At 43.2% G+C, this 17,794-nt stretch overlaps 1 protein-coding gene across 1 annotated transcript; it reads right to left on the minus strand.

The window, feature by feature from the left end:
- Positions 1-284: 284 nt before the first annotated feature.
- Positions 285-7,256, minus strand: EIF2B2 (eukaryotic translation initiation factor 2B subunit beta). The gene is made up of 8 exons (XM_050798861.1): positions 6,979-7,256; positions 6,737-6,857; positions 6,430-6,578; positions 4,935-5,098; positions 3,883-3,978; positions 3,164-3,301; positions 2,093-2,159; positions 285-841 (listed from the first exon to the last, which is right to left on the minus strand). Exons 1-8 carry the CDS (start codon positions 7,139-7,141, stop codon positions 684-686), a joined length of 1,056 nt encoding a protein of 351 aa, XP_050654818.1. The 5' UTR covers positions 7,142-7,256; the 3' UTR covers positions 285-683.
- Between the last annotated feature and the right edge of the window lie 10,538 nt (positions 7,257-17,794).

Consider the following 17,794-nt stretch of genomic DNA (forward strand, 5'->3'; position numbering starts at 1 on the left):
GTATGTGCCACCATGTCTGGCTAATTTAAAAAAAAAAAAATTTTGTAGAGACAGGATCTTGCTATGTTGCCAGGCTAATCTCAAACTCCAGGCCTCAAACAATCCTCCCACCTCAGCTTCCCAAAGTGCCAGGATTACAAATGGGAGCCACTGCATCTGGCCACTACTTCCATGTTGTACACTTTTCCTGCTAACTACAGCCCTCTATGCAAACACAAAAAAGGCTCTGCTGCTGCTGTTTCAAGCAGTTCTGTCAGAGTAGGACAACAAATAAACCAACTATGGAACCTTCAAGTGGCTTTTATTGGCAGAGCCTAGAAGAAGTGTTGTAGCCATTTCAGAGCAAAAATCTGTATCCCAGCAAGGTATTCAGTGTTATGTTTAACACACTACTGAACCAGAAAGTTTAAGTTCCTGACACAGACGCAACCAGGTCACTAAAAGGCTCCTAAATCAACAGGTTAAGCCCCGCTGCTGTGTTAAGATCTGAAAGGTAAGACACAGTCCTGGATGTGTGCCCTTGATACAGGGTGACTAAAAAGGCAGGCAACAGTATCAAGGATTTTTTTTAGGTGTACTCCTGTACACTCCCACATTGCAAGGATGTGTTTCAGCAGCAGCACTCAAGTCTCCTCTTCATTCTGTATCTGCCTAACAATCTCTGCTTAGGACAAGTATGGTCGTCATAAAACATGATCATCAGGATGGTAGAGTTCACTCATCAGGCGGTAGATGTAGGAAGGTGCATTCCCACCAATGTTGGAGATAAAGAGGGTAATGAGCTCTGGTGGGACGTAGTCAAACACAGGGCAATGCACGCTGACCTTCTCCAGAATGTCCCCTGAAAGGCAAGCACACGTGCTAAAGGTAAAACTGAGCCTCCCTCTCTCATAATTAAGTAGCATATAGATTCCAGCCTCGAGAATGCAGGCATATTAGCTCCCCACGGATGGGAAGCTATGAAAAAATGCAAACCAGAAGAGATGACTTCAGATCATGACAACCCCTGCTTACAACTCTTCCGTGCCTCTGCACAGCCCTTAGAATAAAATTCAAACTCAGGACTGAAATTTAAGATCTGGGCCCTCCCTGCCACACCACATGAATTACAATTTGGACCACTCTTCCCCTTGCTCATTACTGTCTAGCCATGTATGCCATCCTTTTCTAACTGGCTAAGCCCCCTGCACCAGCTCATGGAAAACTCTATGATCTTCATATGGTGGACTGTATTCATTCAGGACTCAGATGAAATGTCATCTCATTAAGACCCTTCCTCAATCTCAGTTAGGCCCCTAGCCACTTTCTATCACATCAGCCTTGCTTGTCCTCAGGCATCCCATGACCTGATACTTTCTCATCTGTCTTCCACAACAGAATGTGTGGGAACAAGGCCTTATCTTTTTCATTCATTGTTATATCTTCAGTGCCTAGAAGAGTGCTGGATACACTGTAGGTGCTCAGTAACTATTTCCTGAAGAATGAATGTTTATTTAAATAAAGGGATGAAGTCATTCAACTTCCAAGAGGTACTAGAACCCCAACTACTATGCGTTGCTCTCAGAGGGTGTATAAGGCCACCCTTGCTGATGAGGCTGCAGGCATAATGAGCTGAGCTGCTGCCTTCAGAAGAAGCCAGAGAAAAGAACCCTAACACATGAGATTATCCAGGCTACAGGCAAGTTTTCTAAGTAGGAACATTTCACAGCCTGCTTCCTTTGGGAGTCAATTTACCAAAATGACTCCTTATATAGCAGGAAAACAGGTACATTTTCCCAACTGGTTGTTGATATCTCAAAGAGCATGCAAAGCCAAACCCAGACAATGCTAGATGATCCAACCCACAGTAGCCCCAACAAATCTAAAATACATTCGTCTCAGAACAAATTAACATGGACTTGATCAGGTCCTCAAGCACTTTGAGCTGCTAAAGAAAACAGTCCCCCCAAGAAGTATGATAAAAAACACAACCTGACAGCATTCAGTTCTACTGACCAACAAAACGACAAAAAGACCAAAACACATGCACGCACAAACCCCAAATACACACAACACATGCACGCATGCGCACATGCACACACAGCTTTTGTACCTTCTGTGAATGGCAGGACTTCTTCAGGAGCCACAAACTTATGAAATGAGTCTTCTTCATTGGGGAACTAGAAAGGAAAAAATTTTTAAAAACTAGAGACCCAGCAATTCCACTCCTAGATATGTACCCTAGAGAAATGAAAACATATGTTCACACAGAAAATTTATACACAGATGCTTATAGCATGATTATTCACAAAAGCCAAAAGGTGGAACCAACCCAAATGCCCATAAACAGATGAATGGATTAAATTGTGGTATGTTCATATAATGGAATATTATTCAGCCTCGAAAGGAAATTCTGACATTACAACATGGATGAACTTTGAAAACATCGTGCTAAGTGAAAAAAGTCAGGCACAACATGTCACGTATTATATGATTCCTTTTATACAAAATGGACAAATCCATAGAGACAGGAGCAGATTAGAGGAGATGGGGAGAAGGAGAAATAGGGAGAGATTACTTAATGGGTACAGGGAGTTTTTCTAGAGTGGAGAAAAAGTTTTGAAACTAGAGAGTGGTGGTTGTACAATGCTGTGAATGTACTAGATACCACTAAATTGTATACTTTAAAATGGTTAATTGTATGTTATGTGAATTTCACCTCAATTTAAAAAATAGAGACTATAAATAGTTTGATGTTTTCAAAGCAAATAGCTTCTATCACTGATGAAATGTCTCTTCACTTAGTCCCTGCTTGTATTCAGGTTACAAAGGACAGGCCCTGCAACAATAACAAAACTGATTCTATGATCCTAGTGTCAACCTGCTTGGCATTTTCAGAAATGGTCAGGTGACGGGGAGTGGTGACAATCATAAGGAAAGGACCTTTCCCAACTACATATTGTCCTCACAATCTTGCCTTCCTAAAGCTGGCAGCTTAGAACTCTCAACTATTTTACTGAATCAAGACTTCTGTGGTTCTTTCCAGCCTCCACTGGATGTAATCCATTGAGTAAATGCAGATAAATGGAGGCCCTGGAGTGAGTTGGTTGAAGTCCCAGAGTTCAAGCCTACCCTTTGGCTTCCTTCTTTCTGCTGGCTTCTAGCTAGAGACAGACACACATACCTGTGGGGAAAGTTTGAACATAGGTGCACAGACGATGAGTGGGGTGGAATGGTGTTTTGCTGCCAGTGCCAGAGTGTGAGTTCCTGTCACAGCTCTCAGGGCACCATTGGCCAGGATGGTCTTCGTGCCAATGATTACCTTTGAGACAAGAAGAAAAATATGAGTCATCCTGGGGGTGGAGCCTTAAAAGGGCCACTGGCCACAAAAAGCTGAATGCTCAGGCCTCAGAATGGTATCGTGAGGGGTCACAGACTGGTAGAGGGGAAGGGATCCCTGGCTTAGTACAAGTTCTAGCTTAAAAGTAGGTTGCCAAGGAAAGAATGAATGTAAAATGGGACAAGAAACTGCAAAACCTACTGCTCTCAGTCCCATATTTTCTGGAAATTGAGATGCCATACCTTCTGAGAAGCCAGGAACCTTTTTCATTCACTATCCGCAACTGCCAAGCTCTTTGAGCATAAGGCAGGAGCCCTGTAGCCAATCCCTAGCAACTGACACTCTTGCTTTAGTTCTATTTAATACTTCATTCTTTTCAATGCTTCAACCAAATTTAGAGGCTACTCCAAGAGAGGAACAATGATGCAGAAAAAGGGAAAAGAAATTCAGTATGTACTTTGAAAGGTGCTAGAAACTTCTCTCACCATGGATATTACAGGAGATAAAAATCAGTTTTAGAAACATAACCTTCATGAATTCAACATAAGTCCAAATATGCCCACCTTGTTGACTCTTGACATAACAGCAAAAATGGCAGCATCAGTCATGACAGTTGTCTCAATACCTGCTTTGGACAAATTCACAGCCATTTCATGACCCTGCAATGGGAGGGAAAGGCTGATTCTAAGAGAAAGAGTGAGAAATAGTAAAGAGTGCTCTCAAATGTAACTGGATCTGGGGAATTGTGTGATATGGGCATATCCAGCACATAATTTCCAATAGATAACTCATTTTTCGGACAACTAAGTTTTTGGACTATCATAGCTCTGGTAAGCTGTAGGGAAGCCCAGGGGAAGCTAATAAATGTCTAGTGCTCCAGCCACAAAACTGGAAATACAACGTGCGTGTATAACATAATCACGATTGCTGACAAGATAGCTCCTGGCTCATTATTTTAAAACATCCTGCATCCTTACATATTTCCTTTTTGAGACCTATTATTTACTTAGGATCGAGTGAGGTCAGACCAAGCATCAGTCATCCCCAAGGTAATTTATCCTGCTTTGATTCCTAAAAGAACCAACCTATGTTTCCTTGGATCCAGCAGTTCACCACCTTTTTTTTTTTTTTTTTTTTTGAGACACAGTCTTGCTCTGTGGTACAGGTTGGAGTGCAGTGGCGCTATCTCGGCTCATTGCAACCTCTGCTTTCCAGGTTCAAGCAATTCTCCTGCCTCAACCTCCAGAGTAGCTGGGATTACAGGCATGCACCAGCATGCCCAGCTAATTTTTGTATTTTTAGTAGAGATGGGGTTTCGTCGTGTTGGCCAGGCTGCTCTCGAACTCCTGACCTCAGGTGATCCGCCCGCCTCAGTCTCCCAAAGTGCTGGGATTACGGGCGTGAACCACCACTCCCAGTCCCAACTTTCTTAAACCACTATTTAAGAATGTTCACAGGGTGAACACCTTGAAAATTCCCTTAATGTTTTAGTTTATCTTCTCAGTGTCTCAAAGTCTTGCTTATCAATTCGAGGTTGGAATGGCCCTGCCCATCCCTTGTTTATTTCTTCTTCATTTTCCATTTTTCTTAGTAGCAGCTACAGCAGTCTCCTTACCTGGCAGAAAGGAGCGCACTCTGCTACAATGACATGGAATTTCCTCTTTCGGGCAGCCTCTTGGAGGAAGGCCTCTACTGTTCGGGAGAAGCCAATGGTCATGATCACCTCATTGGAGTGAATGTGCTCCAGAGCCTGGGCTGCAATGTTCTCCGTTGTCCCTTCTGTAAGAACAGTTTGGAAAAAAAAATATATATATATATGTCTATATATATATGAAATTGCTATGCTATATCACAAACACACATTATGAGTGTACGGAAAAAGATGTCTGCCCTTCAGATGCACTGCCAACCCAGCAGACCCTGGTACCACAGGGTTAATGTGCTTAAAGTGAAATGTCACAATTTTTTTTTTTTTTTGAGATGGAGTCTCGCTCTGCCGCCCAGGCTGGAGTGCAGTGGCCGGATCTCAGCTCACTGCAAGCTCCGCCTCCCGGGTTCACGCCATTCTCCTGCCTCAGCCTCCCGAGTAGTTGGGACTACAGGCGCCCGCCACCGCGCCCGGCTAGTTTTTTGTATTTTTTAGTAGAGACGGGGTTTCACCGTGTTAGCCAGGATGGTCTCGATCTCCTGACCTCGTGATCCGCCCGTCTCGGCCTCCCAAAGTGCTGGGATTACAGGCTTGAGCCACCGCGCCCGGCCAATTTTTTTTTTTTTTTTTTTTTTTTTTTTTTTAATAGAGATAGGGTCCCACTATGTTGCCCAGGCTGGTTTTGAACTCCTGGTCGCAAGCAATCCACTCACCTTGGCCTCCCAAAGTTGTGGGATTACAGGTGTGAGCCACCACGCCCAGCTATGTCACAATTTCTTAAAAGCCCCACTCTGGGATTTTCTGCCTGCCCTCTTCCAGAAGTACCCCTATCAACCACTTCTGTCACTACAGAGCTTCTTACAACCGATTTTGAAGACAGTGAATTCAGCCAAGGAATGGCAGTCTGGGAAATCCTAAAGTGCTGAGAATCGGGTAAACAGAGCTTCTGCCTAAAAGAACTCTTCCTTCAAAAGGTGGCCACAACACTTCTACGTGAGAGAGAATGGCCAGAGAAGAAAAACGGGGGAGGAATTTGGAAGCAGCTTCTTCATCATCTGATTATAATGAATATCTGCAAGTCACCTGGACCGCAATGACAAGGGGGATAGAAATGGTATACGTGTACGTGTGTATAAAAATTCAGAGATAGTGAAGGAGGTCTTTCGACCTGGTTCTCTAGGGAGTTCATCTTCTTTACAATGAAAATAAAACTCTGTCCTAATAAAGTCTGTGCCACTCCACAGACTTGCAGTCTATCAAGGGTTGGTCTGTAAGGAAAAGTAGAGAGGGTTACTTTGGTCCCATCACCTGTTGCAACATTTCCTAATCAGGAAGGAGGACAAACCTCTGAGAACCAGAAGACTGGTAATATCCCATCTCTGCTAATGAACAACCTTCAGGGGCTTCTGTTCCCTTATTTGCCTGTGACCAGTCCCATTTTCCCAGCGATCAGGCCTCTTACCCAGCTCCACTAGCAGCTCATTAATCGCCTCAATGATGTTGGAGTGGAGTTGGGCATAATGGAAGCTGAAATCCTCGTTCAGGCCTCCGGACGTCAACAGTTTGTGCAGGGACTCCTGCTGATCACTCTCGTCGCTGCGTCCATGGAGTCTATAGAGGCAATAAGACCCAAAGAGAGAGGTGGGGAGGAGGAGTGGTCAGGCAGGTAACAAGGGCTGCTCAGCTCCAATAAAGTCTCCGAGCAGGGAGAGGGGCCCGTGGAAAAAGTGTCACTGGATCCAACCCGGAGCCCAGGACGTGAGCCTGACCTGCCATACTCCTCCCGGATAATCTTGAGCACTCTCCGCACCATGTTGCCCACGGTGGTCTCGGAGGGCTGAGCGGCCGTCATCCTCCTGCCCTCTCTGCGGATCAGCTCCATCAGCTCCCCTACAGTCCAAAAGAGAGAGGATAAGAGGAGCCAACGCGAAGTGAGGCCTGGGAAACTTTCAGCCTTGGGATCGGGAACAGACAGGGGCCGGGTTCGCTGACGGAGGCAGGCCGGCCTCACCCGCGTTGCTCCAGCGGTGGTCCGTGATGATCTGGCGTAGCAGCCCCAGGGTCTCCCGAGCCATTTCCTCGGAGCTGCGCGGCCCACCACCCCGCTTCAGGGTCTCCACGAAGCTCTCGATCCTCTCTGACAACTCCGAGCCCTTCGCTGCTGATCCCGGCATCTCTAAGGTAGCTGCCTTCAGCCTTCACCGGCGGAATCCACACCTGCCAGACCACACAGTTTGCACTTCCGGGGCGGGCAAGGTCGGCTTCCGCCGTGAGGGGAGGGGGGAAACCACAAGTTTGAGGGGAAGCAGGCCACGCCCCTCGTTGCCACTCTCCCGCCCCCTTCCTCTGCCTGAGCCAATCACAGACGTGGGGCTCGGGTTGTTCAGTTACAACCGGGCCCGCGCGCCTCGGGGGCTGCAGGCTAGGAAGCGGCCTTTCTTGGCTCAGCCGACGGTGAACGGAAGTAACCCGTCCGGCCTGTAGAGGGTGGCTGGTCCCGTTGCTATGGGAGCAGCAAGTCTCTACGAGCCCCTCACCGCGACTTAAGGCTACACTGAAGAAGTTGCGGCACTCCCTCCTGTCTTCCCAGCTCGGTGACCGCCGGAGCTGTCACTCCTGAGTGTCAGCTGACACTGACGTTCCGAATGCGTGTCCAGGGTCGGCTGCCCCTTGGGCAGATGTCTCACTTTTGTTCTGTTACATTACTTGGTACCGTTTGCGCCTGTATCTAGTAGGTTCATCTCTCTGAAAACAAGGATCATATCTTTTGTTGCTTTTGTATTCTCAAGGCCTAACACGTCTAATAGAAGATAGCGAAATTAAGAGATGAGGAAGACTACGAACCATTAAGGAGATTCAAAGTGGGAGCCAATACAGAAGCAAAGATAACATCCTCCGATTTGGACAGAATTGTCCTCCTACAGAGAGGCCAGAGAGTATAACATAATACCAAGAGTTACCATTTACTTAAAGCTTACTGGATGTTGGGAACTGTATGTGAATTGTCTCAGTTAATAAGGTCTGAAATAGGTCCTCTTATCTCCATTTTACAGATTGGAAAACAGACCCACAGAATTTAAGCAGTTAATAAATGATTGGGTTCATACTTAAATCCAGGTCTTCCTGAACCCAAAGTCTGTGTGTAATAGAAATCTCTATTTCCTTAAGATAAATTATTCAAAGTGGAATCCTTAGGCGAGCACATTTTAAAGACTTTTGTTACAATTAACAAATTGCCCTCCAAAAAAATTATGTCAATACCAAAGTTAGCCAAAGGTAGTACAAAGAAAAGAAAATTACAGGTTAATATCTCTCATGAACATAGGAAGCAAAAATTGCAACAAATTATTAGCACATCAAATCCTGCAATACATAAAAAAAGAGTAATATGTAATTACAAAGTAAAACATAAACCTGGAATGCAAAGCTGATCAAATACTTAAAAATCAATGTCATGTGCCATACTAACAATCTAAGAAGTAAAACCACATGATCATGTCAATTGATGCAGGAAGAAGCATTTGACAAAATTCGATATTCATGATACAAACTCTCAGAAAACTAGAACAAAAGGGAACTTCCTGAACTTGATAAAAGATATCTACAAAATCCTACACCAAAAATCATACTTCACAGTAAAAGATTGCTTTCTCCCTAAGATCAGGACAAGGCAAGGATGTCTACTTTCACCACTCCCATTTAACATCAATATGTGAAGTCCTAGCCCTTGCAATAAGGCAAGAAAAAGAAAAAGCATACAGAATGGAAAGAAACTGTCCCTGTTCACAGGAGACATGATAGTCTACACAGAAAATCCCAGAGTCAACAGCAACGAAAACAAAACCTCCTAGAACATAAGTTTAGCAAGGATACAAAAACTGTATTTCTATGTACTAGCAATGAATATCAGAAATTGAAGTTGAAAACACAGTCGCTCTAAAAAGCCATAAAATATTTGTCAGTTTTGCTATGTTAGTTTTTATTTATTGACTTGTTTATTTTGAGACAGGGTCTCACGCTGTTGCCCAGGCTGGAGTGCAGTGGCATGCTCACTGCTCACTGCAGCCTCAACCTCCCCCGGCTCAAATAATCCTCCCACCTCAGCCTCTTGAGTAGCTGGGACTACAGGCACACACCGCCATGCTGGATAATTGTATGTTAATTTTTAAATGTCTTTAAAATTGTATCAATTTACATGCTGGCTAGCAGTTACCATATTATAGCCAATTTTGGATATTGTCACTATTTTTTCGTATATCAAGTCATTAAAAAATAAGGTATATAGGCCAGGCATAGTGGCTCATGCCTGTAATCCCAGCACTTTGGGAGGCCAAGATGGGCAGATCACCTGAAGGTCAAGAGTTTGGGACCAGCCTGGCAACATGGCAAAACCCTGTCTCTACCAAAAATACAAAAATTAGCCAGGGGTGGTGGCACATGTTTGTAGTCCCAGCTACTAGGGAAGCTGAGGCAGGAGAATAGCTTGAACCTGGGAGGTGGAGGTTGCAGTGAACTGAGATTGTGCCACTGCACTCCAGCCTGGGTGACAGAGCAAAACTGTGTCTCAAAAACAAACAACAACAACAAAAACCAAGGTGTATAGTATTTTATATATACTAAAGAATTTTTATGTGTGTGTATGCAAATTATAAAGCATGACGACGAACAGGTTGAGGAATGTGAACCAATTCCTCACTTTGAAACTAAAATATTTGAATTAACAGAGATAGGCCAGGTGCAGTGGCTCAAGCCTGTAATCCCAGCACTTTGGGAGGCCGAGACGGGCGGATCACGAGGTCAGGAGATCGAGACCATCCTGGCTAACACGGTGAAACCCCATCTCTACTAAAAAATACAAAAAACTAGCTGGGCGAGGTGGTGGGCGCCTGTAGTCCCAGCTACTCGGGAGGCTGAGGCAGGAGAATGGCGTGAACCCGGGAGGCGGAGCTTGCAGTGAGCTGAGATCCAGCCACTGCACTCCAGCCTGGGCGACAGAGCAAGACTCCGTCTCAAAAAAAAAAAAAAAAAAAAAAGAATTAACAGAGATAGAAAGCAAAGCTGTGTTGGCCAGGCATAGTAGCTCACACCTGAATCCCAGCACTTTGGGAGGACAAGGTGGGAGGATGGCTTGAGCCCAAGAGTTGAAACCAGCACTGACAACAAGACCCCCATCTGTACAAAAAATTTAAAAATTAGCTAGGTGTGGTGATACATGTCTGTAGTCCCAACTACTTGGGAGGCTGATGGGGGAGGATCTCTTGAGCCTGGTAGGTCAAGGCTGCAGTGAGCTATGTATGATCCTGCAGTGAGCTATGATCCTGCCACTGCACTCCAGCTTGGGCAGCAGGGCAAGACCCTGTCTCAAAAAAAGATAATGAAAAGAAAGAAAGTAGAACTGTGGTTGCTAGGGTCTGAGGGGAGGGAGAGAGTTACTGTTTAATGGCTACAGAGTTTTAGTTTTGCAAGTTGAAAAGAGTTCTAGAGATAGATGGTGGATAATGGTTGTACATTTATATTGCACAACAATGTGAATGTACTTCATGCCAGTTTAGTTTCACTAAACTGTACACTTAAAAAGGTTAAGATGGTAAAATTTATGTTCTGCGTTATTTTACAATTTAGGAAATATGTGGTATATTTCACTTTTTTCTGCTCAGTATGACATTCATAAAATTTATCCATGTTACATGTACCTGTAATTCTCTTATTGAGAATTTGTGAATTTGTACTGGTGAGAACTTGTAGTTCTCTTATTTGCACTAGTATTTCACGTGACTGTAGCATAATTTATGTATTCATTTTTTTTCAACAGACGTTTGGGTTGTTTCCAGTCTTTTTAGGGAGGTGGGTGAACATAAACTATAAATAGTCCTGTGTATGTCTTGGCACTTATATAAGTGGAACAGCTAGATCAGAGGCTATATGAATGTTCAACTTTACAAATAGATCTAATTGTACAAAGTGGTTCAATTAATGTATGCTCCCTCCAGCAATATTTAAAGAGTTTCAGCTGACCTACATCCTTACTGACATGTGATATTATCAAATATCTTATTATTTGGGAATCAGGTAGGTATAAAAGGATATTTTACTGTGGTCTTAATTTGCATTTTCCTGATTACTGTTCATTATTTTCATGTGTTTGTTGGCCATGAGTTTTTTGTGAATTGTTTGTTTGTGCCTTTTACCTACTGTTTTTGGCTTAAAAATTTTTCCAAGTAGATTTGCAGGAGTTTATATATTCTAGATACTAGTCTTCTTTCAAATATTTATCATATGAATAAATATCTTCTCCAAATTATGGCTTGTATTCTTTACTTTGAGATGTCTTTGAGCAGAATTCTTGATTTTAATGTGTTAAAAGGTATCAACCTTGTCTTTTATACGTAATGCCTTTTCTGTCTTATTTCAGAAATTCAGCCAAGCACAGTGGATTTGCCAGGTGTTGGGATTACATACCTATAATCCCAACAATTTGGGAGGCCAAGGTAGGAGGATCACTTGAAGCGAGGAGTTCTAGACCAGTCTGGGAAAAATAGCAAGACACCATCTATACAAGAAATTTTTAAAATTAGTCAAGTGTGGTGGCATGTGCCTGTAGTGCCAGCTACTTGGGAGGCTGAGGTGAGAGGTTTGCTTAAGCCTAGGAGTTTGAAGTTACAGTGAGCTGTGATAGCACCACTGCACTCCAGCCTAAGCAACAGAGTGTGACTTCAACTCAAAAAAATGAAAAGATAAAAAAATCCATCCAGGTGCAGTGGCTCACGCCTGTAATCCCAGTACTTTGGGAAGCCAAGGCAGGAGGATCACTTGACCTCCAAAGCTTGAGACCAGCCTGGGTAACAGAGTAAGACCTTGTCTCTACAAAAAAAAAGATTTTTTTTAATTAGCCGGGAATGGTGACTCACACCTCTGGTCCCAGCTACTTGGGAGGCTGCAGTGGGAGGATCTCTTGAGCCTGGGAAGTCAAGGCTGCAGTGAGCCGTGATCATACTACTGCACTCCAGCCTGAGTGGCAGAGTGAGTCCCTGTCTGGAAAAAAAAAAAGAAAAAAAAAAAAGAAAACAGAAGAAATTCTTCCCTAATCCACAATTACAAATATAATCTCCTATATTTTCTTCTGGTTATTAAAAAAGTTATCTTTACATATAATTTGGAATTGCTTTTTATGTAAGGTGAGAGGTGTGAATCCAATTTTGTTTTTCCATTCTTCAGTGATTTTTAATGTCACCACTGTCATATGTCAAGTTTCTATAATGTGTGAGTCTGTTTGGCGGCTATTTGGTTTCATTGCTGGATTTGCCTATTTCTGAATCAATATGACATGATCTTAACTATTGTCTTTTTTTTTTTTTAAAGATAGGGCCTCACTCTGTTGCCCAGACTGGAGTGCAGTGGTGCCAGCACAGCTCACTGTGGTCTTTTTGAATATGATGCCTGGATATACTGCAGCTATCTTGTGACCTGAGGTCTCAAGACTTGGGAATAAAGTTAACATGCTGAGGATGGGAGAACAGAAAAACAGAAAGAAGCTGGAATCTTTTTTTTAAAAACTTAAAAATACGTTTTGGAGATTATCCCATAGCATTCCATAAAGAAACTTCCCTTTCTTTTCCCTCATGCAGTAGTTCATTGCACCACACTTTAACACGTTTCCTACTGAAAGCAGATTGTGTGGTGGCTCACACATGTAATCTCAGCACTTTGGGAGGTGAAAGTGGGAGGATCGCTTGAGGCAAGGAGTTCAAGACCAGCCTGGGCAACATAGTGAGCCCCGCCTACCCCCTACAAAAAAACAAGAAAAGAAAAACAGAAAGGACCTAGGCTCTTGACAATACCAACACTTAATGGGTGTTTTATATATATTAACTGTTTTCATTCTTACAAAAACCTTGAGATAGGTGTTCTTTTTTTTTTTTTTTTTTTTTTTTTTTTTTGAGGCGGAGTCTCGCTCTGTTGCCCAGGCTGGAGTGCTGTGGCCAGATCTCAGCTCACTGCAAGCTCCGCCTCCCGGGTTCCCGCCCTTCTCCTGCCTCAGCCTCCCGAGTAGCCAGGACTACAGGCGCCCGCCACCTCGCCCGGCTAGTTTTTTTTTTTTTGTATTTTTTAGTAGAGACGGGGTTTCACCGTGTTAGCCAGGATGGTCTCGATCTCCTGACCTCGTGATCCGCCCATCTCGGCCTCCCAAAGTGCTGGGATTACAGGCTTGAGCCACCGCGCCCGGCATTTTTGTTGTTTTCTTTTCTTTTCGAGACAGAGTTTTAGTTTTGTCGCCCAGGCTGGAGTGCAATGGTGCAATCTCGGCTCACTGCAACCTCCGCCTGCTGGGTTCAAGTGATTCTCCTGCCTCAGCCTCCGGACTGGCTGGTATTACCGGCCTGAGCCAGTATGCCTGGCTAATTTTTGTATTTTCAGTAGAGATGGGGTTTCACCATGTTGGTCAGGCTGGTCTCAAACTCCTGACCTCAAATGATCCGCCCACCTCGGCCTCCTAAAGTCTGGGATTACAGACGTGAGCCACTGCGCCCAGCCCACAGTAATATTTTTCACTTTATTATTTTTAACACAAAAATCAGAAATAAACCTAAATATTAAAAATTAGGAGATTGGTCTAGAACATTATAGTACAAAAAGCACTTTAAACCTGGCTGTTACCATGCTCACGAGCTGTATTACCTTGATAAAAAGTAGTCTAATTAAAATTTGGAGCTAAAATGGTATGGCTTTATTCTCTTTATTCTCTTCTTTATTCTCTTAAACTTGGAAGATGAGCTACTTTCAAGTGAAAGTAATTCTTGTTTTTGAGACTTGAAAGCTGAAAGGTACCTCAGGTACTTTGTAGTTACCATGTATCTTTGTGATTCTTCAAAACTGAAATGGAAATTATGATTGTGTATTTGTTATAATATAATTATTTTCAAAACAAAATAATGTTATAGTACAGTCATACAATGGAATATTTATTTTTGGAATTTTGATATGGTAAATGCTTAACAATAAGGAGAAATGTTGATAACATATTATCAGTTTTGTTTATTTTTTATTTTTTATTTTTATTTTTTTTATTTTTTGAGATGGAGTCTCGCTCTGTTGCCAGGCTGGAGTGCAGTGGCGCAATCTAGGCTCACTATAACCTCTGCCTCTGGGGTTCAAGCGATTCTCCTGCCTCAGCCTCCCGAGTGGCTGGGACTAGAGATGTGCGCCACCACACCCAGCTGATTTTTGTATTTTTCGTAGAGACGAGGTTTCACCGTGTTAACCAGGATGGTCTCCATCTCTTGACCTCCCAAAGTGCTGGGATTACAGGCGTGAGCCACCACGCCCGGCCATATCATCAGTTTTAAAAGGCGAATTGCACACAATCACTCTTGAAAATAGTTGGGCAATCCCTTTCAAAATTGAAAATGAACTTAAAATACAACCCAGCAATTGTATTTTTGGTGATTTATCCCAGAGAAATGAAGAATGTCCACATAGGAACTTGCAGGTGAATGTTCATGGCAGCTTTATTCGTAATAGCCAACAACTGGAAACTACCCAGTGTCTTCCAACTGGTGAATGTTTATACAAACTGTACATCCATACCATGAAATACTGCTTGTAATAGAAAGGAATGAAATATCGATACATGCAACAACTTAGACTACCCTCAAGGAAATTGTGCTGAGTGAAAAATCCCATCTCAAAAGTATAGGCCGAGTGTGGTGGCTCACGCCTGTAATCCCAGCACTTTGGGATGTTGGGACAGGCGGATCACTTGAGCTCAGGAGTTCAAGATCAGCCTGGGCAACATGATGAAACCCCGTTTCTACTAAAAATACAAAAAAAAATTAGCCAGGTGTGGTGGCGCATGTCTGTAATCCCAGCTACTCGGGAGACTGAGGCACAAGAAAAGCTTGAACCTGGGAGGCAGAGGTTACAGTGAGCTGAGATCACACTACTGTACTTCAGCCTGGGTAGCAGAGCAGGACCCTGTCTCAAAAAAAAAAAAAAAAAATGTACATACTGCATAACTTTGCTTATGTAACAATCATGAAATAACATAATTATAGAAATACAGAATAGATTAGTGGCTTCCAGGAGTTACAGATGGGTGGGATGTGTGGCTACAAAGGAGTAACACTAGGAATCTTGTGATATTAATGGTACACTTGGGTTTCTTGATTGTGGTGGTGGTTATGCAAGGCTACCTGTGATAAAATTGTGCATACACACACACACACACATACACACGGAATGCATGTATGACTAGTGAAATCCGAATAAACTCTATGGATTGTACCAATGTCATTTTCTTGATTTTGGCATTGTGTCATGGTTGTATAAAATGTTAGCACTGCAGTAGTCTGGGGGGAAGGATGCAAGAGAGAGAAGGGGATACATTTCTTTGTAACCTCCTATGAATCTACAATTATTTCAAAATAAATAAACAAATTAAAACCAAGATTTATGAAATAAAAACATCTATTTAAAAGAAAATTATAAAATTATAAAGCATTACATTTGGGGGTTGGTCATTTTTTTTTAAGAGACAGGGTTACTCTGTCACCCAGGCTGGAGTGCAGGGGTCCAATCATAGCTTACTGTAGCCTCAAACTGATCCTCCCACCTCAGCCTCCCAAGTAGTGAGGACTACAGCTACGGGTGTGGGTCACCACATCTGGCTAATTTTTTTTGTTTATTTTTTTTTGTACATACAGGGTCTTGCTATGTTCCCCAGGCTAGTCTTGATCTCCTGGCTTCAAGAGATCCTCCCATCTTAGCCTCCCAGAGCACTGGGATTACAAGCACGAGCCACTGTGCCCAGTGAATGTTTTAAATAACTCTAGCTGTAATTGTTAAATGACACATCACTAAAATACATCCCAAAAGAGGCTGCTTAAAGTCTCTCTCTATATATTTTTTAAGACAGAGTCTGGCTCTGTCGCCCAGGCTGGAGTGCAGTGGCACGATCTTGGCTCACTGCAATCTCTGCCTCCCGGGTTTAAGCGATTCTCTGCCTCAGCCTCCCGAGTAGCTGGGATTACAGGTGCCTGCCACTACGCCTGGCTAATTTTTGTATTTTTAGTAGAGACGGAGTTTCACCATCTTGGCCAGGCTGTCTTGAACTCCTGACCTCGTGATCCACTCACCTCGGCCTCCCAAAGTGCTGGGATTACAGGCGTGAGCCACCGCACCCGGCCTAAAGTCTATAATTTTTTTAAAGCAGGATGTAAAAATAGTATATTTGGTGGGACCTCCATTTCACTGTAAAAATATATGTTATTTGTATATATTATTATATATAAAAATATACACAATACACATACTCTTACATATACATATATATGTATATAGATGTGTGTGTGTGAAGTGTGTATAATGACATATACGATGACATTAACAGTGACTATCTCTGGATAGTATGATTACAGGTTTATCAGAGACAATTGCTCCCAAAGCCACTCTCTCCCACTATGGTAACAGAGTTTTAGCTGGGCAAATAGCCACCCAGAATAGAAACTACATTTCCCAGTCTCCTTCACAGGTAGATGTGGCCATGTGACTATGTTCTTACCAATGGGAAGGTGTGGAAGTATTAATATTTTGTTGCTGCTTCTGAGAACCTTCCCTAGGAGATAGTTGGGATGGGTCTTTGGCCTCTTCATCACTTTGTCTTTCTTGCTGCATTTCTGCTCTGCCAGCTTAGGTGATGAGGATGCAGGTCCTACTGTAGGGATGGCAGAGGAGTGAGCTAGAAGGAGCCTGGACACTCTGCGGTCTCTGTGGAGTGGAGCTCCCATACCAACCTGGAATATTTACCTTTGGGCTTCATACAGCTGAGAGCTAAATAAACTTCAGTTTTGTTTAACTTCCACAGTTATCTTGGAGTTTCCATCATTTGCAGTAACACCCAACTCTAATAAAATGCAAGAATGATTTTTACTTTTATTTGTGTACTGTTCTGTATTTTCCAAAATTTCTACAATCAACATATGCCATTCATAATGAGAAATAAAAGTTATTTGTAAGAAACATAAGAAATCCATCAGGCCCATTCTTTCAGCCAGAAATATGATTATGTTGACCAAATCTTCCAGATTTTCCAGAAATGTCCCAATTCCAAACATTATGGCTGATTGTCTGCATAATTATCAAATAACAGTTTCCTGGACTTAATTTGGAGAATACGGTGATTACGATGATAATTCTCAACTGGGGGCAGGGAGGCTTACTAAAATGTTTGTGTCTTTATCCTCCTGTTCTAAAGAATCTCCTTTAGGCCATAGGATCACTTCCTTTTCCTGAAGGCCTTTGACTCAACACTTGGGCATGTGAATGCACTACTGTTTTTATCCTTCTCTGATTGTTTTGGTGGATAAGTCATGTCTCTATGCAACCTGAGAACAAGTGCTATTGTAGTAGACACCTGTTGTTTTCGTCTGCCCTGCACCCGCTTTCCGTTGGGAACTGCCCTTCCTCATCTCATGTGATTTGGGTGGAACTGTCAATCCCAGCACCTCCTCGTGCCCCAGGTGGCCCCTAACCACAGGCCTGGCCCCCCACACCTGGGACTGGTCCATCATCCAACTTCCACGCTGACTGGTCATGCAAAGTCGTTCAGTCCTTCCCTGTGATTTGCTATATGGACCCTGGAAGAAAGCAGGTTTCTGTCCTCATCTGCTGCAAAGAGTTTGGCTTCGGACTGGCAGTGGCTACCTTTCTTGCCTCATGGGGAGAGCTTGTCTAGTGTAGAAGAAAGTCAGACAACTGCTCCAGGAGAAGCAAGTAGAGTCCAGTCCTAGACAGAGGGAGAAAGAACAAATGAGCTGATGATCTGAGATGAG

This window comes from Macaca thibetana, chromosome 7 (genome assembly GCF_024542745.1).
Source record: "Macaca thibetana thibetana isolate TM-01 chromosome 7, ASM2454274v1, whole genome shotgun sequence".
Lineage (NCBI taxonomy): Eukaryota > Metazoa > Chordata > Mammalia > Primates > Cercopithecidae > Macaca > Macaca thibetana.

Excerpts from the sequence above, each read along its gene's own strand:
- EIF2B2 (XM_050798861.1), bottom strand. The coding sequence starts at position 7,141 with ATGCCGGGATCAGCAGCGAAGGGCTCGGAGTTGTCAGAGAGGATCGAG. Across the intron at positions 6,579-6,736 it reads ATCCGGGAGGAGTATGGCAG|ACTCCATGGACGCAGCGACG; the intron begins GTCAGGCTCACG and ends TTGCCTCTATAG. Across the intron at positions 2,160-3,163 it reads TGTTCAAACTTTCCCCACAG|TTCCCCAATGAAGAAGACTC; the intron begins GTATGTGTGTCT and ends TTTCCTTTCTAG.